Source organism: Leopardus geoffroyi, chromosome A2, assembly GCF_018350155.1.
Source record: "Leopardus geoffroyi isolate Oge1 chromosome A2, O.geoffroyi_Oge1_pat1.0, whole genome shotgun sequence".
Classification (NCBI taxonomy): Eukaryota; Metazoa; Chordata; class Mammalia; order Carnivora; family Felidae; genus Leopardus; species Leopardus geoffroyi.
The window spans coordinates 122770612-122795460 of record NC_059331.1 but is presented as its reverse complement, the minus strand read 5'-3'; the positions used below and the strand labels follow the sequence as shown (position 1 = coordinate 122795460).

The 24849-nt window shown below is 50.8% G+C and overlaps 1 protein-coding gene across 7 annotated transcripts in view; it reads right to left on the bottom strand.

Annotated features, from left to right (window-relative positions):
• Positions 1-745: 745 nt before the first annotated feature.
• The window catches only part of ADCYAP1R1 (ADCYAP receptor type I), a 59280-nt gene continuing 35176 nt past the window's right edge, over positions 746-24849 (bottom strand). For 2 of the 7 annotated variants that reach the window (XM_045495228.1, XM_045495235.1), the window contains 9 exons: positions 24203-24356; positions 23706-23766; positions 23107-23176; positions 18783-18874; positions 15776-15859; positions 11652-11735; positions 8405-8534; positions 6987-7028; positions 746-5551 (listed from right to left, as the gene is read on the bottom strand). In XM_045495228.1, coding sequence (XP_045351184.1) covers positions 5363-5551; positions 6987-7028; positions 8405-8534; positions 11652-11735; positions 15776-15859; positions 18783-18874; positions 23107-23176; positions 23706-23766; positions 24203-24356 — 906 coding nt within the window. In that variant the 3' untranslated portion in view covers positions 746-5362. The remainder of the gene's footprint in view (positions 5552-6986; positions 7029-8404; positions 8535-11651; positions 11736-15775; positions 15860-18782; positions 18875-23106; positions 23177-23705; positions 23767-24202; positions 24357-24849) is intronic. The other 5 variants (XM_045495229.1, XM_045495231.1, XM_045495232.1 and 2 more) reach the window with 5 other exon arrangements.

Here is a 24849-nt window from a genome sequence, read left to right as displayed (position 1 = left end):
TGCTCAGAACTGGTAACTGTGATGAGGGGGGTCGCTGGTACAGAAGAGACTTCTGGGCTGGCAGCAGCAGCAGTCAACAGCTTTGTCACCAGTTCCATGGTATGCTCCTGCTTGAAACACCTTTGCTGTTTTTCTCCAGCCTCAAGAGGGTTCTAGGAGGTGCCCAACACCTTTCTCCTAAACCCCTTTTCTGAATTATCAGTCAAAATTATCTTCTGTTGCCGGCAACTGTAAATTCTGACTCATATAAAAATGGGCACTGGAAGTTGTGACAATCGGTAGAAATTCAAGGAAACGGAGGTTACCTGGAATTCATTAACTGGTCTGGCCTGGGATGATGGTTCTGAATATCCAGATTAGGGGGAGGGACTCTGGCAGCCAATGATGCACCTGTGCTTACCTGGAATGAAATGCTCACTGTAGGCAAGCTTTGAGGGATCTGGTAGCCATGCTGATAAAACAATATGAAGGCCACGAGGCATCAGAGACCGTGGGGTGAGTTACTTCCATTTCTAGGAACCCAAAACATCCAAGACACCTTCATTCCATTCAGTTTGCATGATCCTAGGACCTGACTCTTCCAAGCCCAACCTAAGCTCATTTATGCTTGTTCTCACACCTCTCCCTTGGAATCCAGAAGGCCACAGGACTGTGCAAACCAGATTACTCTGGATGATCAGATTTCCTCCCCTCCTTACCTCCTCTCCTCCCTGCCCTCCACTTCTGCCAAGTTACAGCCACCAGGAAAAATGATAAGACATTTATTGAGTTATCTACAGCAGGTTGACATCCTTAAAATCCAGGACAAGGTTGTGAGCACAGCATTAATGGCGGTAGCAGTAGCAGTGAGGTCTGCGGGGTTTATCTTTATTGTGGGAGATGAAACACAGGTGAGCCTGGTTCCACAAGCAAGCCTGGAGCCACGTCTGGGATGCTGGGGACTGCCCCACTTCAGCCCTCACAGGGCAAACTATAAAACACGGACATAAGACAAGACACAAATGGCCAAGCACAGACGCACCCCAGGACTTCACATTTAGGGAAAGAAGAAAGGGGCACATAGCCCACTTCAGGGATATCCCAGATCCTTGAAGGATTCCCATGCAGGTGACATGGAAATCACCACCCACATGAAATTCTCCCATCCTAACCCCAGGAACAAACTATTCAGTTGTTGGCAGAGATAAGCCTGGAATTCTGTGTCTGTCAGAGCCCACTGGCCTTCCCCTTACCCCCGGTGCTGGTGGTTTTACAAGTGGGGCAAAGGTTAACCCAGGAGGGCTCAAAGTAGTTGACAAACAGCATGGGATCCCTTTCAGGGATCTTGACCCCAGAAACCAGCCCCTACCTGTGTAGTTTCCAAAGCCCTTTTACACACAAGAATGTCTCATTTCAACCTTATCCCTGGCCTGAGGAGCAGGCTGCAAATCATGTCCTCCCATGTCTCATATTAGGAAGCAGAGGCTCAAAGACGCCAAGCCTTGGAGGACAGAGCAGGTGGTAAGGCTTGAACTACAACACAGGTCTCCCCATGCCACACTGACGCCATTGTTCCTCCTGCAATATGGAGTCCTAACAACTTCTGTAGCCAGAGCCCCTCTCTTGCACAAGGCTGAATGTTTTCTGTACGGACACTTTATTCTGGCTCACGTGCAGGGCTGGGCACATGCTGGTGGGCCCACTTTCTCACTCAGGTTTATAAAGCATATTGGATCCCGACACAATACAGGCACTGTGCTAGGCCTGCTGGTAAGTGATTTCTCATCAGCCCAACGGGGAGGTTTGACCTGCAGATCTCCATTTTCTTTCCCAGATCTAGTGCTTCGTGAGTCTCCCTGAAGGTATATGGGGATGGGGTCAAGGCCAGGTCAGTGGCAAAGCTGGGAGAAGCCTGGGTTCCCCGCTCCCTGCTCAGAGCTCTTCTGGCAGGCTTCCATGGTCACTGGGCTCAGGCAGGAATTTACGATGACAAAGCACTCACTGCTTTCACTTTGGAGTGACCTTGAAGGGGTCAAGGGTACTCACAGAATCACAAAGAAAGCCTCTTCTAGCTTTCCTTCCAGGAAGGGAAAGGGTCAGATGAAGGAGGTGAATGAGCACACTTGGTGAGTGATGATGTGTACTTCGAGTCTTGGGCCCAGCTCCAGCTGCCTGGCCCTGATCCCTGGAGAAGCTAGTTTGGGGAGGGGTAAGGGTCAGAGAAGGAATCACTGCAGGCCACTGGATATGTCAAGGAGGGCCACAGAGCTACCCACTGAGACAGGAAAAGTAGCCCAGCCTCTAGTAGAGGGTTAAGAAGCCCACAGTGCTGGGTACCACCAAAATGCCACTGAACCCCTCCCCCCTGCCCAAATCACACACACACTTCCCTCTCAGATTCCCTGACAGCCTCAGCATCCCTGACTTGAAATCCCATTTCCCCTAGGGGTGGAGACTCTCTCCTAACACGGCCTTTCCCATGGCGGGACATTCATGGAAGAGGTTGAAAAATCGCTTCATTCCAAGGAGAATTCAGCCTCCCCTGGGTGACAGTTGCCCTTTAGGATTGCATGAAACAAGAAAAAAAAAAAAAAAAAAAAAAAAAAAAACCCTTCCTGGTAATGATCTTCTAGAGTCAAGGAGTTGGATACCTCTGCTCTTCTCCAACCTAACCATTCCCAAGGCCCTCAAACCCCTCCTGGCTGCACAGGATTTCTTATCCTTTCCAGTCAGGCAAATACCACAATCCCTGCCTGGGGCCCATTCCCTGTAACTAGATGGCTGGTATCTAGACAGAGAAATCCAAACATGCACTGGGCTACACAAATCATCTAGTCTTACTTCCCATTTTACAGATTTGAAAACCAAGACTAGAGAGGGAAGGTTTTTACCCAAACCTTATGCTTCTCACCCACTACCAGTGGCCTTTAAGCCAGCTGCCTAACCTCCTGGAACATTCGAAATACATTGGGTACATCTAGTTCACAAGACTGGCAATAACTCATTCAGACAGAAAAACAAACCACAGACCAACAGGAACCTGGAACCTCTACAAGGATGCAACCCAGGGCTCAGGTGACAGCACAGCACATGGAATTCAGGCCTAATGATGTTTTTGCTGTTTTGTGATGACATGTGTGTGTGTGTGTATGTATGTGTATATAAAATCAAAGTCTCTTTTTCCACAGTGAAGCAGATCTGCTGGTGGGGACAGGGGTGAAGAAATGGGGTCCAGTTAAGGGACTGCTCCTAGGATCTGGAGGTGGCTACTATCCAAGCAGCCGTGGCACCCTGCCCTGGCTAGGCACACGGCTGGGTCAGCGCATCACGCCCAAGGCACCTGTCCAATTGTCCCTGTCATGACCTTTCCCTCTGGCCCACCAGCTTCCACTGGGGTGTCCCAGTGGAAGAAACAGATGTTTCCTTTCTAAGAAAGAGAAAATAAACAGCATCTTCCCTTCCCTCCACATATACACAAACATGTACACTTCAAAACCTTAGATGATACACATAACAATGATGCATGCCCTTTTATCTGCTTACTTTTGAACTGGAGAATTACTGAAGTACAGAGCCTAGAGAAGCTTTAGAAGTCCCTGCATCCCACAAATGGAGAAACCAAGGCCCAGAACAGGGAGCTGCATGTCCACAATATCAGTAGTCTGAGCCCAACTAGGGCAGATTCTAGGTTTGCCAATGACCCAGGGACCCACAGTGCTTCACTGGCCACGGACACAGGGCTTGTCTCCAAACAAAGCAACTAAGTCCTCTCTAGTCACTTTGAAGACCTCTCCAAAAACAGACCCCCAAGCCCCTTCCTCTTTATAAAACCAAGCTAAGCAGTATTTCCTCTCCACGCAAATTCCCCAAGCATTCCAGAACATGATCATGAAACAAGTCCACAAACACACTTGGACAGGAACACCACCAAAGGTTGACATAGAATGAAATGGGCCCCCCACATGGGCCATGGCACTCTAGCACTTCTGTCCATCTTCCCCCAACCCAGTTGCGCCCCATCTTGAATTCCTAGACTGTGGCCAAGCAATTTGCATCTGGAGAACCATAATAGGCATTGGGGATCTGCCATCACTCCCATTTGCAGCTTCTGCTAACAGGCATGGCACGTGTGGCTTCCCCTCCCAACACTCTAGGACACTAGTGTCCGTGGTGATTCAATGTCAAGAATACACAGAGGGAAGTCTTTGCAATGGTCTCAGAGATATTTCAGTAGCTGAGCCCAAGCCCAAAGAGCTGGTGGCTGGGATCCGCATTGTCCATGGGGGTGGGGTGAGGGGGAAATCTAGGCCCTGGACTCGGGCACATGGAGGCATAAGGTGTTTCAGGATTCACTGACATCACAGGAAGGCGGCTGGTTCATCCTAACCATGGCTTTAACTTAAGGAGAAATGAGGAGGGGGGAGGCTTAGGCATGGGTAGGGAGCAGTGTCTCTGAGGCATCCATCTCTCACAGTCCGCAGCTGATGCCTGGGGATGGGAGGGGCAGAAGGGAGGCTACCAGATGAACCCCCTCTCACCTTGAGTTGGGGGTAAAATAATGGAGCCAGTGAAGGTCTTCTTCCATGGGAGCCCCAAACTCTTTCCATCTCCTTTCCAATCACATCCACATTTCTGGCTCTTGGCAATTTTTCTTCTACCAAATGAAGAGCACCAGAACATTCTGGGACCCTTAGCCCCACACCCAAAATCAAGTCTCTGAGTGGAAAAACTCTGGAGCTATCCCACCGCCCTTGTACCCAGGAGCTGGGCACCTAGACACCAAGATGCTGGGGGAGGGTATGAAGGAGTCTCGACTCAGGTCTTGCCTGCACTAAAGGATGCTCTGGGAGCCCAAGTTGGACCTCTGGCAGGCCTCAGACACTGGGCCAGGTCTGAGAAGGGCCTCAGGTGGCAAGGAGATTCAAGGAGTCCACGCTGAAAGTCAGACACTTGGTGGGGGGGTGGCTGTTGGACATGCCCACCCCAAGCCCCCAAAGCAAGGTCGTCAGCCTCAGTTGACAGGGCCTCATTGACCAGGTCAAGGAGATCACTGAGGCTGGTGGAAACAGGGCAGGGTAAAGCCGGGGACTTGCTTGAGGTGAGCAGGGACAGTGGGCAAAGGGGTAGGGAATGAGACAACTTTTCAAAATTTGTGGCGTATTTACATGTCTGGATCAGGGCCCAGCGGCCCACGGTGGGTGGGGCCAGCGCCAAACAGGGAGAGGAAATAACCCATCTGCGCCCCGCATCCTTCTCCCACCTCAGGGAGCCCAGCCTCCAGCCTCAGGCCCACCCGAAGTGAGAGAAGAAGCACAACATGCGTGGGCCGGCGCCTGCCCACAAACCCCAGCCTGCGTGTGGAGGAGAGGAGGGGAGCACGGGCTCAGGTGGCCAGGTTGTCAGCTGGGAGGCCGGACATGCGGATCTGGGAGCTGCTCTTGCTCAGGATGGAGAGCTGGGTGCCCCCGTTCACCCCGCTGCTGGCCAGGGATGGGTGCCGGTGTTTGAAGTCCACGGCAAAGTAGCGGTTCACCTTCCAGCTCCGCCACTTACGCTTGATCTCCGCCTGTACCTGCAGGGAGCAACTTGGACGATCACTTCCAGACAGACACCTTCTCTAGCCTCATCCACCTGAATGCTCTGCCCGGGACCCCTCCCAGGCTGGCCCTGCCACCTCCTGCAGTACCCAGCAACTCCCAAATGGCACTTGTAGCCCTCAAGGCCACCAATGGGAAAGAAGGCCTCTGAGGAGCTGACCTCAGCCCCTTTCCCAAGTCACTGAGCAAGACCCTCCAGTGGCTTCTTGTTCTCTGTGGGCCTCTGTTCCTGGGCCTTGGTGCTCCATAGTCAGAGACCAGCTCACAGACCCTTGGGTCAGGCAGATCAGGGCAAGGAGCCCCACTCTCTCACACCATTAACAGTGGGCCGCAGATTAGAATTACCTGGAGAGCTTTAAAAGTCCAGATGCCCATGTCATATCCCAGAACAATTACATCAGGATCTCTGCAGTAAGGCATCCATAGGTTGTAAAGCTTCCCAGTGGATTCCAATATGCAGTCAGGGTTGAGGACCACTAAATAATGCACTCTCTGGCTGAACACAACCCCCATGTTGCTCTTAGCATGGTTAAGTACAGGGCATGGCCAGCTTCAGCCTCCATATGCCCCCTCAGTCCAGCACGTTTGCTTAGTGCATGAACTGCACGACTAGAAGTGAGTGGTACCAGCATCCAGCCCTCCAATTCCAGCCCCCACCTCCCCCACAGGCTCCTGGTAAGCTCCACACACTCCCACTTCCTGTCTCCCCAGCCACCCCCTGCAGGGCTCTGTCTCCTTATCTATCCTCATCTGACCTTCCCATAGATTGTCTTGGCAATCATTGAACCCTAACTTCTGGTTTCTCACATGCAAAAAGAGGGGGAGCCTGCTGAGGTCATGCAGGCAAGATGCCAGCACAGATGCAATGATTCCTGCCCACTCTCTAAACCCATCCCACCCATTCAGTCCCCATCTCTATCCCAGCACCTCTGTTATGGGCTCTATTCAAAAGCATCATCCTGGGAATGGAACAATACAAGAAGGTTCTAGGCCTCTCCCGGGGTCTCTTCCAAGTCCCCAGAGTCCCTCCTCAGCAGCCCTGCTCATCACAGCCTCATAAACTATAGGTCCCATTGTCTGTACCTCACCCTTCCTCACTTTCCATTTTTCTTTACTAAGGTAGTCTTACTATGCAAGCCTTGCCAGGAAGGGCTGTGCTCAGCAGGCAATGCCTTTCCAGGCACAGCTGATGCCTTGCACAGTAGGCAAAGTGGGAGAGATTCTGGCACAGGGTGGAGGCTGTCAGGAAACCCTAGCACCACTGCCTTCCCCCTCGTCCAGGTGCTGGGAGCCTGGCATTGCCCTGGTCTAGGGAATCAGCTCTGGTAGGCAGCAGGTGATGTCCCTACCTGCCTGCTCCCTGGCAATCCCCACCTCCATTGTTAAGAAGTCAGAGGGCCAGAGTCTTACCTCCCCATTCAGAAAACAGTAGAGAACAGCCACCACAAAACCCTAGGGAGAAAGAGCAAAAATAACCTGAGAATGCTAGCAAGGGACCTTGTGCACTGGGAGTATAGGAGGTGGAGGAAAAGGGGAATGACCCTAGAAGGCAGAAAAATATAATGAACTGGATAGGAGGCCACCTGCCCAGGAACCCGCAGTAAGATGGGTAAAGTTCTGCTGAACCAAGATGGCCGTCCCCATGAGGCCAAATGGCTACACCCCGACTTTGGATCTCACATTTCCTAGGTCAGATCCTTCCCATTCCCAAGGGCCAGCTCTATCCTACCTTCTACAAGAAGCTTGTCCTAGATGTCCGTTGGATGTTCTCTGGGCCCCCTAACCAGTTTGCAGGACCCTGAGGACGGCACTACTCCAGGATAGAACAGACCTATGTCTCTATCCCTGATACCTCCCCATCCCACCCCACCTTGGCCAGATCCTCTTGTACACAGCACACACAACACACACGAGTAAATGCCCAGCACAGAGCAGGCAGCTGTCTATTCTTCCTACCTTTACGCATATTCTTTGCATTTAGAATTTTCTGTGCTAAGACAGAAGCCCTGGGTTCTGACTCCCAAGCTGGGGCTATGTCTGTACAACTCCCAGCCTCACCAGGGTAAGAACTCTAACAGGTGAAATGGCCTTGGGTTAAAACGGGGGCGGGGTGGGGGAAGAGATTAAGTCAGATACACAGAGTAACCTTCTGATCATCAAGAAGCTGGGTTAAACAGCTGGCTTAGGGAGAGGTGCTCTGTCCTGGGGACCCAAGGTTGCCACTGCTACTTTCACTGGCCACCTGGGCTGCCATCTGTTAATGCAGTCACTGTGCATCCTCATACCAACTCGCTCACTCCTTCCCTCACATACTGAAAACCCCACCTACCTATGCCTCCATGCATGGATTCATGGCTCCCCACTTGTTAGTCCCTGGATCATTTATGCATCTCTTTGCTCATCTACCTGTTCAGCTCATTCCGCTCTCTGTGGCCAGGTCCTGTGCTGGGGACCCCAACTGGGGTAAGACCGAGCTCCAGCACTCAGAAGAGACATGGTCTGTAGACTGCAGTCAGGCTGTGGACACAGAGGTCTCTGGAGAGCACTCTGCTCACGTCCCAGGCTGAAGGTGAGGGATGGGCACCCAAGGGAGGCCTTGCTCAGAACACCCAGATGCGGCAACAAGACATCAGTGTGTGTTCTCTCGGGAGCCCACAGGGTACACGGCAGAAGGGGCTCGCCCAGCTCCCCTCTCTTCTAGTACTTATTTCAGAGACAGAAACACGAGGCTGAGACTGGGTTAAAGAAGTCAGAACCGCTGGCAGGTCAGGGGCCAGGGCCCTCCCTGGCTCTCCACGCATTCCACCTGCCATTTCTGCCACACCTACCTGGAAGGAGCCCAGCCCCAGCTCAAACACAAGCCTCTCCCTCTTGCTGACGTTCTCCGGGGAGAAGGCGAATACCGTGTAGTGGATTCCAAATAGCGGGATGAGCAGCAGGGTGGACCGGGCTAGCCGTCTGTCGGGAGAGAACAAGATATTGTTCTGGGGAACTGCCAAGTCTTGATGCTGGAACCAGGGAGGGCAGAGACGCCGGTCCGAGCTCCCTGCTCTCCCCCAGGGCTGGGGCTGCTGTCCACAGACCCTCTTGGGATTCTTTCCTAGAAAGAATGGGGCCTGGGACGAATGGTGGCCAACAGAGCAGGCCTTCCAGAACTCCCTGGGAGGTTCTCGGGGGCCATCCCATCCCTCTAGGCCATGTCCGTATCCTGTAGAGTCACTAAAAATGCACATGGGAGTGTGTGATTGACAGACACCCCTTGTGGGAGGCACAAACCCCCTGGGAAAAGTGAAGTCAGTGCAAACAGAGGGATTGGATTCAGAAGGCTTGAATGATATCATGGACCCTCAAGCAAAGCAAACCCTCTCCTGCTCTGGAAGGAAGTTCCACGTGCCTAAAAAGACAACCCCCTAAGGGGCCACAGAGGCAGTGGGCTTTTCTGAGTCTGGGGTTGCCAGGACACTCATGGAGAGTGATGGGGAAGTGCAGCCCAGGGTGGGGCGGGGGGGGGGGTGTTGGGGGGAGAGGTGCGGTGCACAGTGGGTGAGACCTAGGAGGGATCTTAGGAAGGATTTACTGACGCTGGGAATAAACAAGCACCAACTAAGCCAGAGGAACCTGCCACCAGGGAAACAGTCAAGAGAGAGGAGGCTATCTGCTCGGAGCTTGTGGGTTAAAGAGAGACAGGACCAAAGGGACTTCCGTGCCCCCTGAGGCTGCTGGCCATTGGCTGCTAAGCCCAGTGGGTGGGGCTCTGCTCTGATGGGCGGGGGCACAGAGCCATGGTATGACATCTGGAGGGTAAATATTGCATATCCTTGAGGGTCCTCTTCTATCAGAAGGGGTACTCCCAGGGAGTCTCCAAGAGTAGCACCCCATCTTCGCCCACCCCAGTGTACTGGCTCCCTCTGGATCTTCTGGAAGAGCCAGCCCTGCCCTGCAGGTGCAGTCTGCCCCCTGGGCCATCGGAGTTGGGGATAAGTGGGAGGTTTGGCTCCCCTCCCTCTCAGTTATTGTCCACAGGGATGGACAGCCGGGTGTGGGATGGCCCTTTGAGTTGGGGCAGTTACATATGTACCCTGTCCTCTTCCCCATCCCAGCCTTTGTGGGAGAGAATGTTCTGTTGCATGTGGGGGCTCCAGATTTTAGGAGAAGGTGAATCCATGGAGTCTGAGTGAGGCCCTTGGCTTCCCAGTTTCAAATGAGAGGGAAGGAAGGAGGGAGGGGGAAGGGAAAAAAGAAAAGCAGAGAAGGCGACACAAAGGAAAGAGGAGGGGTAGCCTAAGAAGACCTTCAGGTAGACCACCACTCAGCCCTGGAAGGAAGAAGCCCCCCAGAGAGCCAGTGCCCAAGCCTTCCGTCCCTGCTCACAGGCAGCCCATTCTCTAGGACCCAGGTGCCCCAGAACCAGAGCTGGAGCCAACAGGATGTGAGGAGGTCCCACTCTGAGCCCAGGTGTGGTTCTTGAGTGGTCTATCCTCTCTCAGACTGTGGCTCCTTGGAGGTAGGCATGGTGCTTATCAGTTACCTTCTCTGGCCAGCACCCAGCACATGCCAGGCTGGGGGCTTCCCGCTCAGAAGGCACCTGCCTGCCCGTGAAAGGGTAAACGGACGTCCAGACCGTATGAAAGCCTCAGAGCACTGAAACCTGACCACGACCCGGGGCTCGGGTCCTACTCATCTCTGCCCATCCAGTGGCTAGCACCAGAGGCAACAGGGAGTGATGGCTGAAAAATGAAGGTCCAAAAAGGAGAGGCTAGTGGCCTGGAACTGAGGTATGTGAGTGCCTGGGGAACCACTCTGCAACCCTGCCTAAAGGGGTTACTTTACAAGTGAAGCTTAATTGAAGAGGCTCAGGAGGGAAGGCAGCCCTGGGGTATGCCTGTTGTCCCTGCCCTCCTCCTTCCCTGCCTCCTCTACACACGTGGGCCTGTTTGCAAGGACTTGACCCTACAGTTCCAAAGTGTTCTTGGAAACCAAAAGGCCAAGCCTCTCCAGCTTTCATGGTGGCAGTGGATGGATGGGCCCATCGTGTGAGAAGACATGAGCTCAGGTCCTTCCAACTTCCTGGCCATGTGGCAAATGGCAGCAAGGGCAACACTTTTCCTCCCTGGTGGCCCTGTAGCCATCCCCTGGAATGGACGGGGACTTCTTTCAGGGACCTAGAGCATCCCGGTGACCCCTTTGGTAGACAGGGCAGAGAGGGCAGGTGAGGAGGCCACTAGGGCCCATACTTCTGGGACCTCTCTACTTCAGAGCTGACCAGAGGCCATGGAATAGGGACATATGGTGTGAGCCTTGGGACCCCTTGGAGGTCAGTCACAGAATCACCCTATGATCTGGTTAAGCCACAGAGACAGTGACACAGGCCTCGGCCTCTGTCCTGCCCGAAAGAGGCATGAATGGGCAGAGAGCCTAAAAAATACCAAGACCTTCCAATTTGGTTAGAGCTGCCCAAATTAGAGTGGGCTCCTCCACTTCAAGCAATTTCCAAGTTAAGACTGATCTTCACTTAGAGACGCCAATTATGTGACCTTGAGTGAGTACTTCACCTCTCTGCGTTCCGTTTTCTTATCTGTAAAATGGTGTTTCTACAAGAACCCATCTCATAGGGTCAGTGTGGGGATTAAGCCACTTGGCACATGAAGCGTGAGTGAGGTTCCTCAGGGTGAGGGTCCTGTCCCGTGCAGGGGGACAGTCTCTGAGAATTCAAGCTCTAAGGGTCTTAGAACTTGATTTGGCAGCTGCAAAGACGAGCCCAGGGAAGTGGGGGATTCTGGGAAGACCACACGTCGGGGCGGCTGCAGGAGAGGCTTCCAGGCCTCAGCCCTGCCACTCCGTCCCCACGACCTCCCCCCACCCCACCCCACCCCGCCCCGAGGGCCTCGAGGCTGCAGAGAACTCACAAGACACACAGACAACAACATGCAACAGTGCAGAAAGGGCCGGGCTGGAGGCACAGGCTCACTCTCTGCTCTCGTCCAGCCAGAGGGATGCAAGCTCCGGGCAGCGGCAGCAGCATGCGGCCCCCTCCCCTCCGGGCCTCCCGGGCACAGCCACGCCACGCACACTTACAGAGTTATGGTGGACAGTTCTGACATCTTGCAAGGGTGCTGCTGAGCCCGCTGTGGCTTGCAGTAGCATTTCTGCACGCAGCTGCTGGGTGTGACAAGATCAGCACTTCTGTCAGCTGGGGGCATCGGGCAATGAAGAAACTGAGGTGGACCTGGAGCGACAAGGCTCAGGGGAGGGCAGAGGAGCCCAGGGATGGAGACAGGGCTGGGGCAGTGACATGGAAGAGGATGAGGAAGCCAGGGGCCAAGACATGGTCAGCTCTGGACATAGAAATGCATGCCCATACGTGTACAGGTGTGTGCACGGACACACGTGCACGCAACGAGCGCTCACGCTGGGTCCACAGACAGGTAAGGGGAGCTGGCGGGAACGTGTGTTCTGAAGGTGGGGGCGGGGCTGGGTCTCAAGCAGGGGCCCCAGAAATTGGCTGAGTCAGGTCCAGGCTCAGAGCACGGCCTTGTCGGAGGTCACTCAGCCAGGTGGGCAGCCGGAAACACATCCCGTGGACCTCGTGCTGCCTAGCCCGGGCCCACCCAGCCTGAATCAGGCCAGTCCTGGGCTTGGGTGTCCACTGGTCTTTCTCCTCTGCACCTCTCACTCTTCTGCCTGCACCTCGTCCTCTCTGAGCCCCCAGGCAGTTCAGTGCGGGCATGGGGGGGGGGCGGGGGGAAGAGGCGGGATGGCTGGAAGAGATTGTTAATTGGTCTCGATCTGCACTGTCCAATAGGACAGCCACTACCCATCGGCAGCTATTGGAATGAAAATTAAATCAAATTAGAAATCCGCTTTCCTCCGTTCCCCTAGCCACCTTGCCAGGACTCAACGGCCACGTGCAGCTAGTGGCTCCCATACTGGAGAGCACAGGCTAGGGCATTGCTGTCCCTGCTGAGAGGTCTACAGCACAGCGCTGGGCTAGACTTTCTGAAGTTCAAAGGGCAGGGGCTGCAGGCTGAGAAGGGCACCTTTTGGGTACCACCCCACTGTCTGCAGAAACACCGAGGCATCCACAGGTGAGCCCCGGGTTAGCCCTACTAGCCTGGGTGAGGCACTGAGAAATTCCACCCCCTCAGAGAGGTCAGGCGGAATTTCCATCTGTTCTAGCTCATCACGGTCCTGCTTCTGCATGGGTGGGGACAAGCCACAGACACTTCTTCTCTGATAAGCGTGTAAGACATGGATGAAGAGCTGTGTTCTCTCATCAGACCTCAAAAGAGCAGCCTCCCTCACGAACCCTCCTCAGGCACCATGAGGTACCGAGCTCCTGGCACCTGCTGGTGAACGGATCTATCTGCAGGGATCTGATACACATGAGAACAAATACACATGAAGAGACCAGACCTTGGGCATTCACTGATCTGTAATCTGTGATTCCCGATCTTTGAGAGGAAGTCTGAAGGTCCTTGCCATGTGGAGACATGTCATTTTGCTGAGGCACTAATGTGAATCACACACTTCAAAGAGGAGGCAAGCCGAGGTCCACCCAGGACCCTTGCCACAGTCAAGCGTGGTGTTCCCACTTAACAAATGGCACCTCTCAGCTCACACCCCTCTGTGAGGGCACTACTGGCCCACTTTACAGACATGGGATGTGAGGTCCTGCGTGAGGCTCTGCTATCCAGATCAGCGGCATCAGTACCACCTGAGAGCTTCTTAGAGATGCAGAATCTTAGGTGCCACCCCAGCCCTGCTGGCTCCGGATCTGCATTTTAACAAGGTCCCTAGGTGATCCACATACAACTCGAAGCTCGAAACACACTGTCATGAGGAAGTCCCATATTTGAGAAGTTTCTTCATGTGTCCTCAGTGAATGTCAAAGGTCTGTTTCATACACATATGAAGAGACAGATGGACACATAAGTATGCTTTTTCTCACAAATTAAAACAACTTAATTGGGTATTCGGGAATGGGAACCATTGTAGCCTCTAAATTTATTCTCTACCTGGTCCAGATTGAATGGCTGGCTACTTTCTCCTACAGCCAGTGGCCTGATCCCTCAACCATGGCCTAGCTGAGGGCCCAGGAACCCAAACTTCAGATGCCGCCCCGTCCCCACCAGGCTTAAGCCCTCACCAGGCTTAAGCCCTCACCCTGAATTCTAAAGCTTCAGCTACTCTCTTCTGAGACTGTTCCGTCTCTGAGCTCCCAAGTTGTCCCTGACCTTCCTGGGCCCTGGACACAGTAAATACAGACTCCTCTGATTTCCTTAGAGGCCACTTAGTTAGCTGGGAGATCAGGCCCCTCATAAAGATGTGGGTCTCGGACAGGGAAGGGTAAACAAAGTGGGGGGACCTGATGCCTGGGAGGCCTCTCGGGAGAAGGATCTGGGCAAAGAGGTAAGTGGCCTTCTTCCCAAATACTCCACTTCTCCCAAACCTTCAATGGCTCTGTGCAAAGGGACCCACTGAAATGACACAAGAGAGGGGCAGAAAAGCCAGATATAGATGTGAGAAAGGAAGAGATGTCATGACCTCTAAAAAGTCACTATAATTAGTGAAAGGAATTTAATCAAAAGGAAGACATAAACCCAGACTGGCTGGTGAACTCAGTTCTGATTTGGACCCAAGGGAGGATAAGACATTCAGACAAGGGGGCTGGGCGGGAACTGAAGGGTGCTGTCAGAAGGCTGGAGATCCCCATGGCAGGTGCAGGGCCCACGCCTGCATTTGGAAACCAGGAAGCCCTGGCTCCCGGGCCTCGTTCTGCCAAGGCTTTGCTGTGTATCTGCAGGAAGGTCAAAGCCACTTCCAGGTCTCAGCACTTCAGTCTGTAACCTAGGGAGGCAGCACATGGTTTCTTCGACCCCTGTTTTGGTCACAGGCTAAACTCCATGGAAGCTTTGGAGCTTTGGTGACTTTTGTGTGCAAAGCTGCTGTAGCCCCAGGAAATGCCGGACAGAATGTTAGACCCCCATCCTGCGGTGGTGGGGGCGGCTTTGAGGCAGCACCCCTGTCTATTTCACCTTGTTCCTAGTGATCACTGAAGCACTGAGATAGTTGGCAGGCCTACAGAAGGTCTCAGTCTGAACCGAACATTCTCCATAGGGTCCCTCATGATGACAAGATGCTATAAAGCCCCAGAACCCTGGCCCAGCCCCCAGGCAAGCGCTGCACACCATGCTGGTACTCTGGCCGGAAGCTCAGCTCAGCTCAGCAGATCTTGGAGCTTCTCTGCTCACGTCTCCCTCCTCCCCCACCACTGAGGACAAGCTCACCCTCTGCGCCCCCTCCCCAGCCTGGGGGGTCAGGGCACCTGAGCTCAAGGCTTTGTCTCGACACTGACTTGCTGGGTGGTCTCAGGTGGTGTCACTTTCCTTCTCTGGGCCTCAGTTTCTTCATCTGCAAAATAGGAGTAACCATTCCCCCTCTGCTGATCCCTAACAGGAGTTGTGAGGACGGGGCCCTCCTAGACAGAGGAGGGGTGCTTTGGAAGTGGGAAATGGAGCCCCATTTGAACAGCCCCATGTGAACTGGAAGCCTTAGGCTGTGGGCTGAGCTCCTGGACTGATGGCTTCCTGGCTGCATTTCTGCCACCACAGAGCCTGTCTGTGGAGTCGAGGTCATCCTTCAGACGCTGGGTATGTCACAGCCCTGCTATCTACATCATGGTATCTGCTCTCATCTCCTTCCTTCACCCAAGGGGCTGTGCAGACCTGCTCTGCAAGGTCCCTGAGGGAAACACAGATGGGGGTTCTCTCCCCGAGCCCAGACCCAGCTTCCAATGCCCATCCTGTAATGGAGAGACAGCTGGGAGTAAAGCCAGCTCCTGGAGACGGTCTCAGCACAGTCCATGTCTGTGTGGGAACTCACCCTCCCTTTTCTGAGCCAGCTGGCTTCTCGCAAAGCTAAGGGCAGGAAAGAGCAGACTAACCCTGATCCCAGCCTCAGGCTGAGCCCTAACCCCCACCCCAGACGACAATGAGCCAGAGCACATGCCAAGCCCTGACCCAGGCCCACACTCCATGCCTGGCCCCTGCCCAACTCCTGGTGCCAGCGACTCATTTCATCAGGAGCACCAGGTGAAAGAGTGTGGGTGGCTCAGTGCTACCACCCCCTGTGGGGGTCCAAGCCTCCAACAGAAGCGCCATCTCAAACCCTTATCATCTAAGCAGCTGGAACCAACCTACAGGAAAGGGAGTGAATGCTGGTCTGAGGGCACAGGCAGGGGGTCCTCTCGGGCTTTCTTGGGGACTCCCAGGCTTAAATTTGTTCTGGAAACAGAGGAAAAAATCGGAAAGCTGTTGTGGGCAGATCTGAAGGGGCCTCTCCGCCCCACACATAACTCTGGTGGCCCAAGGGGACTCAGGCACAGCCCTGAAATCTCCTCTCCCACCAGGTCCTGCCCCTTCCCATCCCCCCGATAGTCTCCCCTCCCCCCACAGCAGACACCTCCCAGCCCAAAGCACTCTGGGAGGGGGGCAGTTCTCTCTACAAGGCTGGATCCCATTGGGGCCATTTCTTCCAGGAAGCCTTGCTTATACACTTATTGAACATCATCTCTCATCTGTCATTTCCTCGAGGACAGGAAAGATGGTGTAGTCAAGCTTAGAGCCAAGGGCTGGCGGCACCACAGCTATGGCTTCACTTGCTCCTACTGGATTCATTGCACTACACTGACAACTAGTTCCCTCAGCTGTAAAAAGGGATGCTTACTCAGCCCACCAGATCACTGGGTGTTCGTGGGCACTAAATGTGTGTGGACGGAGTTCCAAGTGTTGGCAAAAAGCCTGCAGTCCTCAGCAGCACCGTCTCCTTGATTATCCCTCACTTTCCACCAACAGGGTCTCCTTGACCCTGGAAACACTCATGTAGGTTGCTAAATGTCAGGGGATCAAGGGCCCCTCATCCTGTGCTAGCCCTCCCACCTGGCTTGCCAACCGCACCTGGGTTTTTTGTCTTTGGGGCTTGAGACTAGCACCAAGGAAGATTCTCTGAGATTGCAAGGGGATTTTTTTGTCCACAGCAGAAGCAAACCAACCAGCTGGTTCTTAAATGTACTTAAATGTATAAATCACTCTTACAAATGGTTGTCTATGCATTAGGAAGGCCGGACAGGATCCTACAGCTCCTAGTCTGGGAGTATTTCGGAAACCCTGACCCCACACTTCCCTCCCACCAGACCTGGGGAGCTTCTGGCTGCCTACCACAAGATGTCTAAGCTGGTGAAGTGTGCGTTGGGGTCAGTAGAGTGTCCTTATTAGGTTGCAGTTGGACCCCTGTGTGTGTCCCTGTGGGAGGGAAGGAAGGGGGAAGCCTCCCAGAGAAGAGATCCCAGAAACCCCAGAAGAAGAAACCCTTCCCAGCAGCAAGCAGAGAATAGGGGGACCAAGGCTGGAGCTCAAAGGAAAGAAAAGGGCAATTTAGCTGCCAGTAGCTTCAGATGTCAGAAACAACTGCATGGGAGGCATTCGGCCCTAGAGCAGTCCACCGTGTGGCTAGACATAGGACGTGAGAGCTGATGCCAGACAGGGAGGTGAAGGGAGCGGCAGGGCTCTGTTTTGTGGGTGCTAGAGACTAAGGTAGGAATGATCCCTCTAGGGAAGTTAGTCAGTCACAGGGAGCCAGTCCCACTGGTCCCCCAGTGCAAGGCCTTAGAGACTTTATGACTTATATGCATGACAAATTTTTGACTACATAAACACATACAGATAAGCAGGGGTTGGTAAAAAAACAAAAACAAAAACAAAAAACACTTGCAAAAACATGAAAAAAAAAAAAAAGACAGTAAATGGACAGCAAAAAAAAAAAAAAAAAAAAAAGGTAGGGGTCTTTTCCGATGAAATGTAATCATCCTTAAATGCAGGGAAAACAAGGCTGACCAAGCCAGGCCCTATGCAGATCCCCCAGCCCCCCACGGGAAGGACTTCTACAAGGCAGGCGCCCAAGCTGACCACACAGACCCAGGGCAAGTTCTGCATCTCTGGGGAAGCCCTAAGGATCTGGGATGGGTCTCTGGGTAGTTCCTGCCACACCGTCTATCCAGGAGAATGGCCGGTGAGGAGAACCCTCTGGTGGGGTCTCTCTGCTGCTCTACTTGTCCACTGGCAGCCATCAAGGTTCTGAGCCCCACTGGGTTGGAGTCTCCAATGAAAACAGGACCAAACCCCCACTGACGCCATGAGAATACCTCAGCTCCTTCTAATCTGCTCTTTTCTTTAAAGACTAAAAAGGCAACATATATGGCTTCCACCTTGCCCATGGACAGACCCCAGAGAATGCCCTCAGACTTTCTGTGCCCATCTGACCCCACCAGCCAACCACAGGGATTCGACCTTCCCCCCCTCCCCCAGCAGCAGCAGTGTCCCCACACCCCACACACCCAGCTGGTCATTCTCCTGATCATGAGGCAAGAAGGGTGAAATGGAAGCTTCCCGGTCTGATTCAGAATAAGTGGAAGGCTGGGAGAGGGGTGGCAGAGCAAGTGGGGCAAGCCGTTAGGGACGTGACTGCGAAAAGATTTGTAGGAAGCAAAGCCAAACAGCCATGGAGGGGGAGAAAACCCTACACTCAATGGTAAGTGTTGCCTGGGGAACCCCAGTTATGTCAAACATATCAGCTGTCCCTCTGGTCAGGGAGGAGGGAGTTATAGGAGGAAGACCAGGCCCGAAGATAGAGCTTCCCTGAAAGAAGGTGGAGAAGAGAAAGAATCCCCTCTTCCAATAGCCAGCAAGAATGTCCACCTGGTTCGCTAGTCAGGGCTGAGCAACTTGCTCAGCCCCACTGGGCTGGGGTGGGGACATCAGGCAACAGTGCATCCAGTAGCATTCATGAACTTCCCACAGAACCAAGATCCCCAAAGGAAATCCAACTGTGAAACAACTAAGACCCTAACTACCCTAAGGAATCTGGTGTCTTCCATATTGCTTTTCCTCATGTGACACAGGGTCTGACCATCTCTTCCTCTCTCTCTCTCTCTCTTCCCTTCCATGTAATCACCATGTGGATTAGCTCCTGGGCTGGCTAAAAGGATAGGCAAGGCAACTACATTTTAAAGGCACTTTAATCAGAAAGAAGTCTTACAAATGCCGCTGCTGGTTTACCCTGTCAGCAAAACCTAGGCCTTCTCCTGTGACCTCAGTGCAGGGCCCACATAGCTGTTGGAAGTGACTATGGCATTCACACAATGGTACTTACAAGTAGATGCTGGACTCGTTGCCTCCCATGTCTGGAGACTGAAGTTTCTGCACAAGGATGACGATGATGCCAATGAAGAGCACAAAGTTAACCTAAAGAGCAAAGAAAAGACAGAAATGATTCTGGGCAAAGACTTGCCATAGCTCTCGCCTCTGCATGGACTGTTGCTGCCCCAGGAGGACCCTCTCTGATCAGTCAAAATCCCATCTAGACTTAGAATCCAAGATGGCAACGTGAGAACACTTGTTTACCTCCCATTTACTATTGCTGAAATGACAGAAGAGATAGAAGAAAAAGAGTTTCATAAGAGTACTGAGAAAAACTGAGTATTTCTGGCTCATGACTGAGCCAGAAAAGTAGACAATTTCTAGAAGAGAAAGCAAATCGGATTGGGGTGATAGAAAACAATGCCAAACAGACAGAGAAGAGGCTCCTGCCGAGGTGAGAGCTGTCCTCTGGAGAAACTCCAAGCTCAGAGTAACTGAACATGGGAACCAGAAAGGACAACCATAAGTATTACTAATTAAAAAGCTGCCTGGGAATGACAATGACAGCATTTACCTTCAGATGAAGATCAGGGACAAAATCTCTCTAAACAGAAAGGGGAGGACAGGGAGCAAACTAATAGAAACAAGGTGCAATGAAAGACCATACAGTGACATCATCTGGATGGAGCCAAAGCAGTGCCTGGAGAAAAGAAAAATGCAGAACTTGACACTAACTTACTAAAACATAGTAAATATCGACAATAATAAAATGAAGCATTCAAATCAAAAGCTAGGGGGAAAGTGCCACAATTTTAACTTACACAAGAAGGAAATTAATAAAGATAAAAATGCATTATAAAGAAATAGGAAAAAGGTAGACAATCAATAAAAACTTTATTTGGGGGCTTTGTTTTTTTGTTTGTTTGTTTCCACAGATCAATTAGAATGATAAAACACGCTCTATGAAGTCAGGGTTCTCTCAATGATCTCCACTACAAGCCCAGCGTCTACACAGTACCTGGAATTCAGCACAGAACACTGCTCACTGCAAATGTTAGTCGATCCAAAAGGAGAAAATACAACTAAACAAATTTAGGGATCAGAAGGAGGACAAGACAACAGATGTATAGAATATTTTAAATCACAAGGGAAAATCAAACAAAATGGGAAAATAGAAATTAACAAAATCGAATCAAGAAGACAGAGAGGGGGGCGCCTGGGTGGCTCAGTCGGTTAAGCGGCCGACTTCGGCTCAGGTCATGATCTCGCGGTCTGTGAGTTCGAGCCCCGCGTCAGGCTCTGTGCTGACAGCTCAGAGCCTGGAGCCTGTTTCGGATTCTGTGTCTCCCTCTCTCTGACCCTCCCCCGTTCATGCTCTGTCTCTCTCTGTCTCAAAAAAATAAATAAACGTTAAAAAAAAATTAAAAAAAAAAAAAGATATAGAGGGTGCCCGAGTGACTCAGTCAATTGAGGGTCTGATTCAAGTTTCTGCTCAGGTCATGATCTCGTGGTTCATGAATTTGAACCTTGTGTGGGGCCCTGTGCTGGTGGCATGGAGCCTGCATGGGATTCTCCTTCTCCCTCTCTTTCTGCCCCTCCCCTGCTCTCTCTCAATAAATAAACTTAAAAAAAGTTAAAAGAAGATGTGGAAAATCTGAGTAGAGCAATGTCCTTAGGAGAAATTGAAATAAACTAATCAAAGATGTATGCATTAAAAGGCATTAAAATGCAGATAACTTTACAGACCAGTTTCTTAAAACCTTCAGGGAAGATGTAACTTACAAACTACCTCATTTGCTTTTGTTTAAAAGCAAATAAAAAGAAAACCTCACAAATTACTTATTAGGCTAACAAAACTCTACTCCAAATCCCAGACAATGAAGAAAGGAAGAAAGCATATAAATACACACACACACACACACACACACACACACACACACACACACCACACCTAACACTAGAGAACATACAAAGAACAATGCAAAAACTACAAACAAAATGTTAACAAATAGAATTTAGCAGTGTATTAAAACAAACAGATCGTGTCCATAAAGGTTTTACACCGGAAGTTCAGGGGAAAAAAACAAATCTACTAATATTTGTCACATTAACAGATTAAAACAATAAAACTACCCTTCTCCCCCATAATATTGGTGAATAGTTCAGTAATCAAAACATCAACAAAGACATGAGAAATGAGCACTCTTGTATTCTGTTCATTTGATATCTATGAAAATGTTAAATGTACGTACCCTTTGTCCCAGAAATTCCACTCCTAGAGATCAATTCTAAAAGATATATTCACACATATTCAAAGATACACACAAATATATCCATTGTAGCATTGTTCATTAGGAAGACAAATTGGAATATTATAAACGTCCATCACGAAGGGAAGGGATCACTCCAGAAAATGTTTCCGAAACATATTGGATTTCCTGATTTTTAAAAAAATACACACTAAAACAAGCCAGGAATAGGAACTTTCCTAGTTCAATGAAGAATAACTCCCCAAAACTATATAGCAAACACCATCCTCATCAAAACCTCGGAATAAATGATATAAATACTAGAAAGAGTAAAATTATTTTCATTTACAGATTATGTAATGTTCTACCTAGAAAACCCATGAAAACCAACTGAAAAGGGACAGGAACTAATAAGAGAGTTTAAAAAGGTGACCAAGAAAAGGTAACCAAAAATACACAATAACTAATAGTTTCCCTATTAGTAGCCCACTAGAACATACAATGATAGAATGAGTCCCAGATTCAATACAAGCACAGAATGGAAAATACCTTGCAGGTAAATTGGACAAGACAACTAAAAAGCTATACAAATGACTCTATGAGAAAGGCTGAATAAATGGAGAATCATGCCATGTTCTTGGAGAGGAAGATTTCATATTTTTAAGAAAATCACTTCTCCAAATTAATTTATAAATTCAATGCAATTTCTCTAAAACTCTTGACCAGACTCTTTTTTTTTTTTTTTTTTTTTGCAATTTGACAAGGATATTTGAAAGTTCACTTGAACAAGTAAGTGTGCAAGAAAATTTTGAAGGAAAAAAGAATAGAGAAAGGGATATTAACATACCAGATCTCAAAACCTGCTACCAGGTTAATAATAACAAACACAAGAGGGCATTCACCATGGAAATAGCCTAATAGATTAGTAATATAACATAGAAAGTCTGGAACTAAATACAAGAAGAATGTATTGAATGTTCATGATAAAGTAACATTTTAACATAATAGAGAAATGATGGTCTATTTAATAAAAAAAATTAAAAGGGTGGAATGTCTATCCAACTGGGGGAAAAAAACTAAGGAAGATTAGATATCATTTCAGATTAGACAAAGAAATAAAAATTTAGCTTGACTGGGGTGCCTCAGTGGCTCAGTCCGTTGAGTGTCCGACTCCTGATCATGGCTGAGATCATGACCTCACAGTTTCATAAGCTAACGTCGAGCTCTGTGCTGACAGCATGAAGCCTGCTTGGATTCTCTCTCTCTCTCTGCCCCTCCCCCACTTGTGCGCTCTCTCTCTCTCTCTCTCAAAATAAATAAATAAACTTTAAAAAATTAGCTAAATTAAGGACATATATATAATAATCCAACCCATAAAATTGTTATAAAACAGTTAAAAATACTTTTATATCCTAGGATGGGAAAAGACTTCCACAAACAAGAAATAAGTTTCAGAATTCATGAAGACAAAACCTGATAGTTTGACTGTAATAAAATTATGCAGTCTTGTAAACACACTGACAACGTGTTTAACCGACAAAGCATTACTATCTTTCAAACAGTTAGAAAGACAAGTGATCAAAGCAAGCAAAAGAAAAACGAGCAAAAGAAATAAACAGGTAATGACCAGAATAAAAACAAATTTTCAATAAGTGCTTGGAAAAAAAAATACTTCACTGCACCAGCAATGTGGAGAGATTCACGTTAAAACGATGAGCTACCATTATTCCCCAGAAGAGTAGGCAAAAATGTAAATGTTTGATATTTTAAGTGCAGACAATGATAAGAGGTACTCGTTCCGACCCAGCAATTCCATTTCTAGAGATTTATTCTAAAGAAATACTCATGCTCAAAATTATGCACACAACTGCTCCAAGTAGCATATTTTGTTATGAGGAAAAATGAGATAATCCAAATGTCCAACACTAGTGGGATAGCTAAATAACTTGTGTATCCATGTTCCAGAATATAATGTAGCCATGAAAAGGAAAGAGGATGGTTTGTAAAGCGACCTCTGTATTTCTCCTCTTCTCCTGTTTTCTGCCCAGGCCCTGTCTCTTCCCCCCTCCTTGTCTCAAGGATACTCACCATTATGGAACCAACCACAGGACCTTTGATCACCCACCACAGAGCTGTGTTGTCATTCATATCCCAGCAGCTGAGAGAGAGAAAGAAGAGAGATTAAGCTCAGGGCTGGGATGCCCACAGGACAATGCCCCTGGCCCCACTGTGGCACTTTTCCCCTACAGCTCTCTGAGGAGGGGCTGGCTGGAAAGAAAGTGCTCAGGCATGCTTGCAGACCCGAGCCCAGTTCTGGTTCTTCTAGTGCCCCGGGCCTTCCCTCTGCTCCCTGTCAAGGCAGGAAGTGGAGCACAAGAGTTGGAGTCACCAATGGGCTCCTGGGCAAGGGCCCTGTTCCCCCTTCAGGCCCAGGGCTTGTGGAGGGGTGATCTCACCCCCAACACTCTTCCTCCTCTCCCTGAAAGGAAAAAAGACACTCAGAGCTGGGCCCAAAAGTAGAGAGGGACTCCGAAGCCTTGCACATTCTCACTAGGTTCTGGCTGAGATGTGACCATGTGGTCCACCTGTGGTAGGGTCAGGGTGTGGGGGTGGGCAGTCAATGTTAGGTCGGAGCAGCCACTGAGGCCCGTCGGGGCTCTCGCCCTGGCCCTCGGGTATGTACTCACCCTGTGTTGTCGAGGTAGAGCCTCAGCACAGCCCACACAGACACACACACGGTTGGGGTCCCTGGGAGAGCAAGAAAAGAAGCTCGGTGATAACAGGAAAACCCACGGGCCCTGGGTTCCCCTCAGATTTGGGGCTCCCAGAAGCCACTGTCCCCACTCAGACAGGGGGTTCTGACCCATGAGGCAGGTCTCCCTTTTAGATCTGGAGTCTTGGGGACCCTAAGTGTCCTCATACCTGAGCCTCCTGGGGGTTCATGTACCCGTAAGACCCTGGGCTATCTCACTTCTCAGAAGGACTCCTGAGCCTATCACCTCTTTCTGATGGTGGGTTTCTATGGGCAGGAAGAGCAAGAAAGGGTCCAAGAACCAGAAGCACACCATCAGCTGCAGGGCAGGACAGGGTGTCCCTCCTCTGACCTAACACACCCTGACAGCGGGACCAAGGACGTACCTGGCCATGAGGCCTGAGCCTGTCCAGGCCACAGCCAGTGACCTACCCCAGCCTATAATGGTGTACCAGTAGAAGTATCTCCTCTCAGGGAAGAAGGTCTCCACCAGCAGGGTGAAGAGGTATAGGCCCTCGATGAACAGCCAGAAGTAGTTAGACACGACACAGTAGTGGAAGAAAACCATTATGGCCTTGCATTCCACCTGCAAAGAGGGCAGGGAGGGTGAGGGAGGCATGAAGCTCCCACTGCTGGCCCCCACCCAGCCCTGGAAATCCAGCCCAACAGGACCGGGTAGAATCCTGAAGGCCCTACAGCTCTGACATGCTGGGATTCAAACACCCCATGGGGCTGAAAGACTCAACATTCCTGGATTCGAAGAGTTAAAAATGTAGCATCCTATGATTCTGAGTCGAAGCTGCCCATGGAGGCAACTCTACACATGCCAGAAAAGAGTTGGGCTGGGGGCGAGCACAGGACCCTCTCCCCTCCCCAGGCTCATTCGCCCAGGTCTTTCCTGCTCCTTCTCCAGCCCCTCCAGGTAAGGTGGATACAGAGGACCCTGCAGAAGGCTCCTTGGTAAAATAAAGGTTTTGGACATCAAGGGGGAATGCTCTTGGCCCCCAGAAATCTGAGAGAGACACTGCCCCCCCCACCCCCGGCTCCAAGTATGCCCTCCTGGGTCAAGACCCTGTGCT